At 45.8% G+C, this 13225-nt stretch overlaps 1 protein-coding gene across 3 annotated transcripts in view; it reads left to right on the top strand.

Annotated features, from left to right (window-relative positions):
• The window catches only part of ITGB3BP (integrin subunit beta 3 binding protein), a 20665-nt gene extending 9165 nt beyond the window's left edge, over positions 1-11500 (top strand). Inside the window, exons 1-7 of one of the 3 annotated variants that reach the window (XM_036387832.2) lie at positions 1-586; positions 1354-1423; positions 2159-2237; positions 3036-3129; positions 4234-4293; positions 10108-10228; positions 10609-11500. The exon at positions 1-586 is cut by the window's left edge and continues 147 nt beyond it. In XM_036387832.2, coding sequence (XP_036243725.1) covers positions 502-586; positions 1354-1423; positions 2159-2237; positions 3036-3129; positions 4234-4293; positions 10108-10217 — 498 coding nt within the window. In that variant the 5' untranslated portion in view covers positions 1-501 and the 3' untranslated portion in view covers positions 10218-10228; positions 10609-11500. Of the gene's footprint in view, positions 587-1350; positions 1424-2158; positions 2238-3035; positions 3130-4233; positions 4294-10107; positions 10229-10608 lie in introns of all 3 variants that reach the window. The other 2 variants (XM_036387831.2, XM_054515795.1) reach the window with 2 other exon arrangements.
• The last annotated feature ends 1725 nt before the right edge of the window (positions 11501-13225 follow it).

The raw sequence follows: 13225 nt of genomic DNA, 5'->3' as shown, positions 1-13225 counted from the left end.
CTGAGCAAGGTGGAACAGCCACTGTTGGAAATGTATCTGGGTGCCTGCAGATTTTAGCTGATGGATCTGCAAAGTGGAGCTTCCCTCCAGGATTTTAGATTTTATCCTACTGCCAGTCTTTTTTTTCCTGTTTTCATAGAGATGGTGGTGTGTAATGATTAAATCCCAGGTTCCAGGCTGTCCATTTAAACCCACAATTTCTGCTCTCCTTCTAAAAACCCACAGCAGTGGTCTAAAAGTTTGACCTGTTTGATAATTGATAACTGATTTAAGTTATCAATTATCAAACCAAGTTCTATTGACTACTCAGATTTAAAATGAAATTTTTGAGGCTCTTAACTCTTAGCTACTGTATTAAAGCTTAAACTTTTATAGCACTTTGTCATCCTGAAGTGTTTCTAAATGTTTTACAAAATATTAAAATTAAAAGTTAATTTATCCTTGAGTGCTGAGACTTGGATGGAATAATTTAGATCTAACAAGAAGAAATCAAAGTGTTTCATGCTGAGTGTGGTCTCTTTTTTTCAGTCTGATGGCAGGAAGGAGATTTATTGCAGTGAAATGTGGAAAGCTCCTCATTCCACAGGTCTGTCTGGGATCTGTACATTTGTTAAGCCCGTGGTAAATTCCAAATCTTTCACTTAAAGGTGAATTTACAAAATTCCCAGGTGTTGTGATGCCTTCAACTTAAGCCACAATTCAATCATTTCTGATAGTCAGATGTGACTTTTCTATTGCTAGAATAAGTATTGCTAGACAAGTTAAATTTTTAATCTGCTTTTGTTCTGATCTGATTCCTGTGGGAATTGGGTAAATCATGTAAATTCAGAGTGTCTTTTGTGGTCAGAGGTCACATTTATCCTGCCCCATGCCTCCCATGGCAGACTGCAATATTATATTGTCAGTAGAGCACGTTTGGAGCCTTTGGAAGCAATTCCCAGAATCTTGGTGGTTGTTTAGGAAATGCACTTCGGGCCAGGCAGTTTTTATGAAGGGAAATGGGAATTCCATGGCTCAGTCATTCCAGCATTTTCAGGATAATGCTGGATGTTAATCTGCAGTTAACAGGATAAAAAGCTCCCAGTAAATATCTGCCAGGATGATTCTGACTTCCAGGTGTTAATGCTGTAATCCCAAGGTTTCCAGAAACTGAGGAGAGGTCAAATTTCAGGAGTGTAAATTATAAATCATTTACTGTGGTTCATTCCAAGTCCTGCTTTCCAAGTTAACTTGGAGGTTTTTCCTCTTCTCAAAAGATCACTCAGCACTCAAGGTTCACACCAACTCCTTCTCAGGTGCTTCCAATACCCCACATCTGATTTTTATCCTTCTTGTGTCTCTTTCTCCGAGGAGATGGGAGCGAGCAGAGCGAATCCAAGCGCGGATTATCCAGGAGAGGGCAGCCTCAAACAGAGCACGACGTGTAAGTGCATTCGGTTTGGAGTTTGCTATGGCTGCAGGGCTGTGATTGCATCTCATTTTCACCACCAGACAACAACTGCGATGTTTATTCACCTAAATATTAGCTTTGAAGTTGTAGCTCTCTATTTTCAGTATTGCAGTTGAACTCCCCGTTTGTTTCCTGGGGTTTTTGCCTCTGCTGGATGTTTTCCCACATCTTTAGGCTGAAATTCCTTCAGTGTGGGATAGTGTCTCCCTAGTAATGGAACTGGACAGATTGTTGGGATGACATTTAAACAGTGGAAAATAAAATATTAACATTATACCGGTGTAAAACTGTAAATTGATTAATTGGGGGGTTCTTTTGTGATTCAGTGAATCCCTTGGTCAACACATCCAGCCTCATCTCTTAGTGACAGGAACCCGGAATTACAGAACAATTGGAGTAATTAGAGGCCTCATTGATATGGAAATGTTTGCATTCAATAATTCAGAATGTTTTTAAAAGGTTTGCAGGAGACCAGCAGTGACATTCAAATAAGAACGTGTCTAAACCAACACCTACACTAAATATTCATGTGAACTTCCATACACTTAATTTTACAGATGGAAAGTCCAGTACACTGATACAAATCCTCACAGCTGAACTGGATCCATCCCCATTCCAACGAGAAAAAACTCTGGGAAACGTTGCAAACATGGATTTTCAGTGAGTGGGGATGTGGATAATTGGAATTGTTTTACCTTTTTTACACAGGTTCCTGCAGCTGCACTCCCAAGTGAGAAATTCCTTGCCCAGAATTCTGAAACTAAGAGCAAATCTGACAAGCCTGAAGGTCTGGTTTACACTGATTTGTCTTTTAAACTACTTCTAATACAGGATTTGAAAGCAAAATTAGGATTTTTTATGCAACATTTGACTTTGAAGGGGTAGGGAAACAAATAAAAGACTTGAAACCAGGCAAGTTGGACATGGAAATCCAAAAAATGCAAACAAACTCAAAAACTTACTGGATTTTTTAAATTGGAAGAGTTGCTTTTCCACATCCTCAGTTTTTAATTTGTACAGACATAGAACAAATATGAAGTAGTTCTCAATTATTATTTATAACTGTAAATATGAATTAACTGCATAGATTTTTATGTCTTTGAGGATTAAAGATCCTTTTGTGTTGAAGTGATTGTACCATTTAATTTAGCACTAAAGTATCATTATTTAATAGTCCAGTACATGTTAAAATGCAAATCACTGCTCTCTTTTTTCCCCATTTTGTTTCCTGACTAAATTTAGCACAAGGTTCATTGCTGTACATCAATAGCTGAGAAATAACTCAGTGTATTCAGAGGGTTGTGTTGATTTATTTCCTGTGGACAAGATTTTATTAAATAAATAAAAAAAAAAAAAAACAAACAAACAAAAAAAAAAAAACAAAAAAAAAAAAAAAAAAACAAAAAAAAAAAAACCAAAAAAAACCCCAATGATACTAATTGAAAATATTTTAATTGCAATATTTATTTAGAAAATGAGGAATTTAGAGCTTATGAACAATTTCCAAATTGGTTTTGGTGTTTTGTAGATATGGAGTAGATATTGGGAGTGGGATTTAACGATGATTTTAATTGTTGTTTTCCAGGCTTTGGAGGGCAGTAGAGAGCTGGAAAACATCCTTGGAGTCTCACACTCGTCCTGTGTCCTGAGTGCTGAACTGCAGAAAACCCAAGCGCTGGGTGAGGAGAGGGTTCAGTACATTTATTTATCCCCTCGGAACATTTAGCGGGGATCACTCCAGATGTTCCCTTTGCTGCTCGCCAGCACTCAGGAAAATGCACTTCAAGTGTCCCTGTGCATCCAGCAGGGACATAAAAGCACACGGGGAGGGCAAACCTGGAAAAGCAACACCTTTTCTTATGGAAATGCTCAGTAAATAGTTAGATACTTAGTGGGTGCTTAGGTGGGGATTAGGCTGAACGTTTGCACTTGGATTGCTTGGCCTTTCTTCTCCCCTTCCGAGGAAGTTGGTTGGTTTGTTTGTTTGTTTGCCTGTCAGCAGGATTAGGCTGAATATAAATTTCCAGGCTTTAAAAATCTCTATTCATGTGTCCTGAAATGATGGACATTCCAGATGCTTGTCCTGTTGGGATAAGGGCACTTCACAGCTGCCACATCTGAAATGCTTTTCCAAAGCAGCCCAGAAAGCAAACCTTGGGAGCCTGGATGCTGCTTCTTGCAGTTGGGAGCAGGTGGGCAGTAGAGCCACAGGTACCAGAGAAGATTTCTCGCCAGCCCCAGTGGAATGGAAGCATCACACGCTGGCGTTTCAATCCCCATTTCTTCCCTGGCTTGGATTCCAAAGCTCATTCCATTTTCCTCCTGCATGGCCATGCCCTGCCCTGTTCCCACTGTAGTGCCACATCCTTTCTGGGCCACCTTGGAGTTACCTGGGCACAGTCTGGGTTTCACTGGGGTGGGACAGACAGACAGACAGGCAGCCAGCCCAAAGGACAGCTCAGACCTCTTATTGCCACTCCTGTGTCCACTCCCATCCTGCATCCTTCCCCCATCTCTGAATTAGGAACCATGGCAGCACTAGAAAAAAAAAACAAAACAAAACAAAACATTGGAACAAAATGTGGGATGAGGCTTGGAGGCAAAACTTGTCAGGATTCTCTGAATTCTGAAAATTCTTGTTAATTTTTTGAGCACAGTTACATAGGCAAGAGGTTTTTTTTTTCCCTTGAAATGCTTTGAAAGTGAAGGAGGCAGCAGAGGTATTATTTTCTTTGAAAGCTCTGGGGCAACATTTGTTGATTTTGGATTTATTTCTTCACTAGTGAGTCAAGCAGAAAAACTGCAGCTGTTGAAAGCAAACCATGGAAAAGTCGCTGCCCGAGGTAAGAAACTCTTCATAACTCTGTGTAACAGATGCTTTGATTCCTTTTGCTTGATTTCTTTTCAGTCCTTTTCACTTGCAGTAAGGTGGGTAACCTGTAGGATATGAAAACAATGACAATCAAATGTGTTTCTTCTCAATGGTCTGCAATTGTAAATTGAATATTTGCTGCTATTTTCATTGTGTTGGGTATTTCCCCATGAGACTGTGCAGGAGAAGGAATCCTTCATGGCCTTGCACTTGTGCCATGGTCCAGCAGGTTTCCCATACTTTTTGTAGATCCCAATTATCCTTGTTCTTCCTCATCCTCCTCCCTCCCACTGTGCTTTCAGTGTCACAGTCTTGCAGCAAAACCTTTTTCACCTTGTGCATTTTGTGGGGTGTTTCACCCACTGTGGAATCCCAGCTCTGGGGTTTCTTCATGACCAGTGCTGTGGAAATATTGGAAGCTGGTGGTGTTCAATCCCCAGCTGCTTTAGTGCCTGGGCAGGAGGGAAGGGGACACACACAGGACAGTTTCATTCCCTCACACTCAGTAAAAGCAGCAACCTTCCCCAGGGATATTCTGATATTTCTGTTACCTTCACATTTTCCATCTGAAAGCAAAGCAAACCCAGAACCAGGAGCAGGGGAGGTGTCTCTGCTGTGGGGAATTCTCTTAAAGGACAGAAAATTGATCGAGCTTGGATTTGCTGGGCTGCAGCAGATCAGCTGCAGCTGGAAAGGAGTTCCAGCCCTTGGGAGGGAATGGGGCTGATTTGAGCAGCGTGCAGGTGCTGATTTACAGCCCCTGTGTCCTCCTGCTGCAGCCAGGGCTGGCAGCACTCGCTGCTGCCCTTGTGCTCTGCTCCTTGCTGCTCACCACACACTCTGGAGCTCCAGCTCTGCTCCAGAAAGCAGCCCCGAGCCCCAAACACACATAGGTGAGAGATATTTTGTGAAGGGAGAGTGGAAAAGAGAATTCTGAGTTTAAGCTGAGCAATTTTGACCAAGTTCCAACGTCAGCTTTGCTATCACAAAGAATAAATTCAATTTTGCAGTCTTGAAAATGCAGTAGCGGGAGAGGCAGAGAAGTTTGTGATCAAAGAGAAGCATCTGTAGATGTTTTTCTTTGCCTTTTAGTTTCAGATGTGGGTTTTTCATAATTATTTTTAATTAGTTATGGCAAGGCTTAAAACTTATGACTGTTCTGTGGCTTGGTCCAGATGGAATGTCACATTATCATCACATGGTGAGGCATGAAATTTATTTACTTTACATAAACGACCTCCTCTAAAAACAACTTCACAGAGAACATTCCTGCCTCAATGGGCAGCCTTGTGCAGAGCTCACTTTATCATTTTGGGTGACCAGCATGGAAAAAGGGCATCATTGTTTGCCCACGACTCGAATTTACAGTAAACAAAATGTTTTTGAATAAAAAGTAAGCAAATTGTAAAACAACTGCCAAGAGATGAATCGAGTCGGTGTCTGGGAGTCCAAAATGTGCTGAGAATGGATGTGCAGGTTGGGATGTGCACATTTTGAAGGAAAATTTCATAGGTTTGGAGATTCCAGGAGTGAAGTTCCTAAAAGGGGAAGCTGCTCCAGCTGACTGTGACAAAGGACAGGGACACTTTGCTCCCCAAAGCCCTGACACAAACCGTGGCTGCTGCCCATGAGAGTGCTCCAGAGATCAAATACTTGCAGTGCTGAGGAAAACTCTGGCCAGGCTGTGATGAAATAAAAAACACAAAGGAATTGTTGTGGGGCTGTTCATCCTGCTGAGCCCAGGGGCAAATCTGATCCTCCCTGAGTTCTGAGCATTCCCAGCTTTCATGGTGGGGTGAACACAAGGGGCTGAGCTTTGTGCTCCTGGGGCAGTAGTGGTGGCTTTCCAGGACACTGATCAGGGCTCAGTGCATGGAATTTACTCCATGCCACTTGAAATCACTGAGGAAAGCAAAGCTGAGAAATCAGGGACCAAAACTCCTGAGTTTCCATCTGCCAGTCCAGTTCTGGAAACTGCATTTATTTTAAAACATAAATCCCATTTCACAACCACTGCAAAATATAAACACATCCTTAATAATCAGAGCTCCTCCTTCAACCTGGTAAAAAGGTAAAAATACAGAATTCCACCATTTATTCCATTTGGTGGCAGTTTGAGTGCAGAATTTGGGTGTTCTAAGGCTGAACCACTTGGCTCTGGTGGTTGCTGGGGGTTTATTTTCACATCATTCTCAAATCCAGTGTAGCAGATTTGTTGACCTTTAGATGTACTTGTGTGTCTGCCCCACCTTTTCTTCCTCCTCCTTGGAGATCTTCTGAGGGAAAGGAGAATACAGCAGTGGATTTTTCCAACTGTAAAACCCTAACCTAAAAACCACATTTATTTTCCTCAGGCCAACTTTGTACTTACAGGGAAGAAATGCCATTGTCCCTTTGCTGGGAGAACTGAGTCTGGGAAAACTGGCTGAGCAAAAATTGTAACACTGGAGGGATCTGGCCTGGCTCCTCTGCCCTTCCCTGTGGAAGAACATCCCTGTTTGTGCTCCTGGGGCTTTCCTACCATCTCACCTGGGCAGGGCTGATCTCAGCTCCTCACTCAGTGGGGATTGTGGTTTGCCCAGTTGGTGTCTTGGGCATGAAAAGCTGTTGTTGCACAGGCTAGATTTGAATTCAGGTCTGCTCATTCTGTGGGTTTGAGTTTGTGCCCGTGGGAGTCCCTGCCAGGGGAGAGGAGGGAACAGATCCCAGTGAGCCCAGTGCCCCAGGCTGCATTTCCAGCACAGGTGAGGAGAGGAGGGAACAGATCCCAGTGAGCCCAGTGCCCCAGGCTGCATTTCCAGCACAGGTGAGATGGAGAGGGAACAGATCCCAGTGAGCCCAGTGCCCCAGGCTGCATTTCCAGCACAGGTGAGGAATCCTGTCCCCAGCCAGCCCCAGGAGCTGGGGCAGCTCCCCAGTGCTCCTTCCCAGCAGGATTTGGGGCTGTGGGGCTGTACCCACCCCTGAATTTTCCCAGCAGCCTGAGTCTGGAGGAGTCTGGGGTGTGGGCCCAGCAGCAGGAGGAGTTTTGGGATGGAAGGAGGGAGAGGGGCAGCTCCAGGGCTCTGCAGTGATGGAGCACCCTGGGCTATGCAGATGAAATATTAAGCCATTAACTGCAGTGGCAGATACAGAAATGCACATGAGACATATGACTGGAGGCCCCAGACAAGTACACAGAGAACTGTCAACCTGCATTTTAGATTTAGGTGTCAGCCCCATTTATTCACAGATTTCACCCTTGTTTTTACACTCTATTTTCCTACGTGCCTTTTTAGAGATGCAACAGCTATGAATTTTTAATTCTGGTGGATCTAGTTTAGAGTATTAAGCTTAATGAAAAATTCACAAGAATTGTAGTTCTTCCAACATGTAGCAGCTCCTACATGAGAATAAATACTGCTTTCTCCCATGAATATAATTATTTTAAATAAAAAAGAAAAGAAACATTAGTTTGGACTCACTTAGTAGCAATTATATGTTTAAGAGGTGTAAATAACTTGCTATCCAGACATTACAAATATCCAGGTGCTCTGTATGTGCTGATGACAACAAAATTGAAAAGAAAGACTGTAATAATTCTGACTGGTTTTCTCTGCAGAAGATATTGATTATTTGTGTGTGGTGAGAGATTTGGAAAATTCAATTAAAGGAGTTGTGCAAAGGTTTCATAAATTTCCCCAGTACAGCGTGTACACAGACATTGCTGCGTATTAAATCAATGCAGCACTTCACAATATATTTTCTTTGAAACATAAAAATAAATAACATTTAAACAGTTCTGCTTACTACAGAAACAAATTTTATTTTCTGTGAAGCATTTAGTCATGTGCTATCACTGACTCATACACATTTGCCAGCTGTAACAAATTTTATAGACGTTTTCTCCAGAGACATAGCTCATATACTATGAATTTTTAAATGAGCAAATGGTGAAGAAGGGATGTCAGCAATATAAAAATTGATCAGTTAAAAGATAAAAGCATAAGTAAAGAGATTTGTATGGTAGTCTTAATAGGTTTTATTAAATAAAAATACTATAAAAAGACAGTAATGAATAGACTGAAGGTTTTAACTGTGGTTGAGGTGGAGAAAAATTATTCTGGCACATTTAGTAGAAGATTGGTTTTATATCACCCGACAGGTGAACATTTTTTTTCTCTCTGCTTTTTAGATCTGTAAATGTTTTAGAGCAGCCAAAGTTGGGAGAGGCTGGTGGGGGAACTTGGAGGGGAAAGGAAACTTGGGAAGACTGAGCCCTTTTAGTGCCTGTGTGGTCCAAGGGCAGCTCCAGGTTAGGTGTGAGCCCAGGGGCAGGTGCTGGTGTGGAGTCACTCCCTGGCAGTGGGAGATCCCTGGAATCACAGGGTGCCAGCTGGGGAGAGCTGAGGAGGCCCTGCCCCAGCAGCCCCACGGCTGTGGGCTCTGGTGCCCTCCCCAGCTGGGTTTCTGTGCAGCTGAGAGGCTCAGGCTGCTGGAAATGCCCTTTGTGTGTTCAGCATCATCCTGAATTCTCCCTCAAACAGCCCGGAGCCAGCAGCCCTGGGGGTGCTCCAGCAGAGCTGCTCATCTGCTGCAGGGACATTTGGCACCCTGGCACTCACAGGCACCTGCTCCCAGAGCCTTCCCACATGTTCCCATTCCCTGAGTTCCTTCCTGCCCTTGCACACTTTTCCTGTGCCTGTCCCAGGCACCTGCTCACCCTCACCAGGCCCAGCCCTGCCTGGCTGCAGCCCCAGGTGTGGGTGATCCAGGGGTGGTTGTGGGTGATCCAGGGGTGGCTGTGAGTGGTCCAGGGGTGGCTCTGGGTGATCCAGGGATGGCTGTGAGTGATCCAGGGATGGCTCTGGATGACCCAGAGATGGCTGTGAGTGATCCAGGGGTGGCTGTGGGTGATCCAGGGATGGCTGTGAGTGATCCAGGGGTGGCTCTGGATGACCCAGAGATGGCTGTGAGTGATCCAGGGATGGCTGTGAGTGATCCAGGGATGGCTGTGAGTGACTCTGGGATGGCTGTGAGTGATCCAGGGATGGCTGTGGGTGACCCAGGGATGGCTGTGAGTGACCCAGGGATGGCTGTGGGTGATCCAGGGGTGGCTGTGGGTGATCCAGGGATGGCTGTGGGTGACCCAGGGATGGCTGTGAGTGACTCTGAGGTGGCTGTGAGTGATCCAGGGGTGGCTGTGAGTGACCCAGGGGTGGCTGTGAGTGATCCAGGGATGGCTGTGAGTGACTCTGGGATGGCTGTGAGTGATCCAGGGATGGCTGTGGGTGATCCAGGGATGGCTGTGAGTGACTCTGGGATGGCTGTGAGTGATCCAGGGATGGCTGTGAGTGACTCTGAGGTGGCTGTGAGTGATCCAGGGGTGGCTGTGGGTGATCCAGGGATGGCTGTGAGTGACTCTGGGGTGGCTGTGAGTGATCCAGGGGTGGCTGTGGGTGACCCAGGAGTGGGAGTTCCCCTGCTGCAATCCCTGATTGGGTTCTACTGGCACAGCCCTTGGGGATTCTTATTTATTCTTTTATTATTGATAGCAAAAGGCAGCACCAGCTTCTCATCCTGGCAGCACATTCAGTTCTGCTTTGCCATCACTGCCAGTGATGGATCTCAGGTGCAGCCACTCACCAGGACAAGCTCTGAAATCCCTGCTGAGACACCGTGGGTGAAGGAAAAGGGGTGCTGGGTTCTTTAACCACCACAGCAACTTATTTAACTGGTGTGTGAGGCGGGATTTGCACAAATTCTGCCATCACACACTACATTTCTGTGTTTTCCGTGTTCACAGAGCACATCCAGGCTGGGGGTGCTGCATTGCTCACCTCATTCCTGGACAGAAGGAAGGAGCCCCTGGGCCTGCTCCAGGCCACACCCAGCACCAAGGCACAGCCAGAGTGACCAGGACCAAGGTACTTCTTGTAAACCCTGTGCAGAGAGCCCTGGGATCCCTGCAGGCTGCCCTGAGGGGAATCAGGTGTTCTCCACCCCTGGGGTTTGTTCCTGGTTTGTGGAGTGCTGTGACAAAGAGCTTCTCCAGAAGCTCTGCTCCTCCACTGTAACATCCTGTGCTGTTTCTCCTCAACTTGTTGCTGCTTTGGTCACTTGTCCTTGTTCCCTAAAACGTCCCCAAATGTCCCTGCAGCTCCAGGCAGAGGGGTTGGTGCCCTGCCTTGCCTGAGGCTCTGTGTGTTTTACTGGACACCACATCCATAACTCCAAACAGATCCCATGCACGATGATGCTGCTGTCTAATTGCTATTTATTTTAGTCATTCCTCATCTCCCCACAGGCATTATGTGAAAAATGCATTCCACATTAACCCAAACTTCTCCATCTGCTGGACTGGACTTAAAAGGAGCGAAGAGCTGAGTGTAAACCAATCTCCCCAGCAAATCCCAGCTGGGGAGCGCTCGCTGGGCCGGGCAGGTGCACGTCCAGATAACATTTCTGGCATCTATTTCAACTTAACAATGTGCACAAGCAGATAATCTCAATGTAAATAATCCACCCGGGTGCTGTGCAGCCCTGTGCCCTGGGGCTGGTGCTGTGTGGTGCTCTGGGCTCTGCAGGGCTTCTCCAGCACTGCCTGGCCTCTGGGGCTGGAGGGAGCTCTGCAGTGCCAGCGATTCATTATTCCCACCCTGGATGTGTTTGAGTTGTTTGCAAACATTTCCCTGGTGGTGCTGCCATGGCTGGGGACTGATCTGTCACCCACAGGAGGCTTTCTCTAAAGCCAACCCCAGCCCCAGGGTAAAAAGGCCTCAGCCTCTGACCCAGCACTAACACACAGGGCTCTGGTAACGTTTGCTTTTAGGTCAACATTTGAGTTTAGTTTTGGCATTTAATGCTGTTTTATATAAACCAACCTTTTTCATAAACCAGCTGCTTTTCACTTTCCTTCTCCTCAGCCTCACCCCTCCAGCCAAGTGAATCCCCTGCCTCTCAAATCCTTGCAATTAGGCTGAAAAAGTGCAGTAAAACTATTTATTCGTATTAAAGTCCAGCATAAACACAAACACTTGAATGTCCTTTCTACCACTGCAAAGTCCCATCCTCAAGTAAACTGATTTTTACACGTAAAATTCTGAGCACCAGCATGATAAAGGTGTTCAGGGTGTGGCTGAGCACGCACACGCTCAAGTTTGGGAGTTTTTAATTAATAAAAATGATTTTGCACTTCACTGCCCGTGCAGTCTGAGTGGGAAGAAGGTTAGGAAGTGTTTGAGGGAATTGTGGCAGCTGTTCCCATTTCCCCTGCTCTGCCAGGCTTTCAGCTGGGGGTGGTTGTGTGTGTGAGGTGCCCCAGCCCTGCCTTTGCAGGCTGAGGGTCCCTGAGCCAGCCAGAGTTTCTGTAACCTCTGGGGCTGGCAATTAAATAATTACTGATCTGAGAAGAGTCTGGAACCAACCGTGCTGGTCTAAATCCAGCTGTTCTGGGCAGCCCTGGAAGAGCAGCATCAAACCTGTTCAGGAACCCAGAGCAAAGCAGCAGCGAGGCTCAGCAGAACTGCCCACGGCTGCTACTAAACCGGGCATTTCTAGGGAGATGGGAGCTGCACAGCAGAGCAGGACAGCCCCCCATGCACAGCCCAGCCTTGAGCCCTGTGTCTTTGACCTCCTGCTGGACCAGGCTCTTGCCTCTGAAGCAGCTGGGGCTGTTAAGAACCATTTCCAGTTCCACACAAGGTGGATCGGGTGACTCTCACTTTATCACCCCCTGAGGCCACCTCAAGGACAAAGGAAAGGGATACACCCAAAACTAATGTTTGGCTACGGGAAGGACGGCCCGGGCTCTGCTGGGGCCAATGAGAGCCGGGGCCCCTCTGCTCCCATCCACCCTCATGTTCCTGTCCCACGGTACAGCCCTTCCTCAGGCAGCCGTTCCTTGGGCACAGCACGGTGGGTTTGGGGTTTCACAGCCCTGGAGACAAAGATTCCCATTTTGTGTTCCTTTTTTGTCCCCTCAGCCCACACTTGCAGAAAGGCCGTGCTGTGGGCAGAGCTCTTGCATGCCACAGCTAAGAGTCAGACCTAGAAAATGCTAAATCCTTGTGAAAAGATGGAAGTTTTGTTGTTTTATAAGGAACAGTATAGGGAAAGCAAACATCCTTCTATTTCCTTCTCCAGAGCCCCTTTTCCATTCTCTCTGAGCTGCCAGGGGGGCAGTGTTGCCTGGGGGTATTTTTTCCACAACAAATAGGCCTGGAAAAAAGTGCACAAATACACTGAGCTTGTGGGACTGCAGTGCCAGGGCTCAGGACCGGCCCAGCTGGAAGTTCCCAGAACAGCTGATTCACACACTGAGGCTGAGGGCAGTGACAGCCTGGAATGTGACAGGGGAAGCCTTTAAACAAGGGGGGGCTTCTTTTATATTTATATATAGATACAGGAAAAAAATGGTAGACTGACTCCTAATTAAACTATACAACCCTAAATTGCTTTATGATTTATTTTCTTCCTCCATGCTTTGTTATGTTTATAATTATTAATCAATTTGTATTTTCTGAATTATTGGCTTTGGAGGCTGAGCTGTGCCTGGGGAGAAATTGCAGAGTTGAGTTCAGTTTACATCTCCAAATTGCTGTGCAATTTAATAAGGGTTTGGGTATTTTCAAACTGCACTGCAGCACCTCCACTTTTATTGCAGTAGAACCAAAAGTTTTGGCTTTTCAGTCGTATTAAAGAGATTTGCAGCAGTTTTAGAGCCACACCAGAGCAGCTGACCCCCAGCAAAGGGGGACAGTGACTGATGCCACAAACCAGGTTTGGTTTGTGACAGTGACTGATGCCACAAACCAGGCATAAAGCAATTCAGCACCATAACTTCAGTGCTGCCAGGCACGAGTTTACACTTTACCTGCACTACTTCCTTGGGCTTTTTATGCTGGGAAAGGAGAAAACTTCAT

The sequence above is a fragment of the Molothrus ater genome, chromosome 9 (genome assembly GCF_012460135.2).
Source record: "Molothrus ater isolate BHLD 08-10-18 breed brown headed cowbird chromosome 9, BPBGC_Mater_1.1, whole genome shotgun sequence".
NCBI lineage: Eukaryota > Metazoa > Chordata > Aves > Passeriformes > Icteridae > Molothrus > Molothrus ater.
This window is presented reverse-complemented; position numbering and strand designations above follow the sequence as displayed.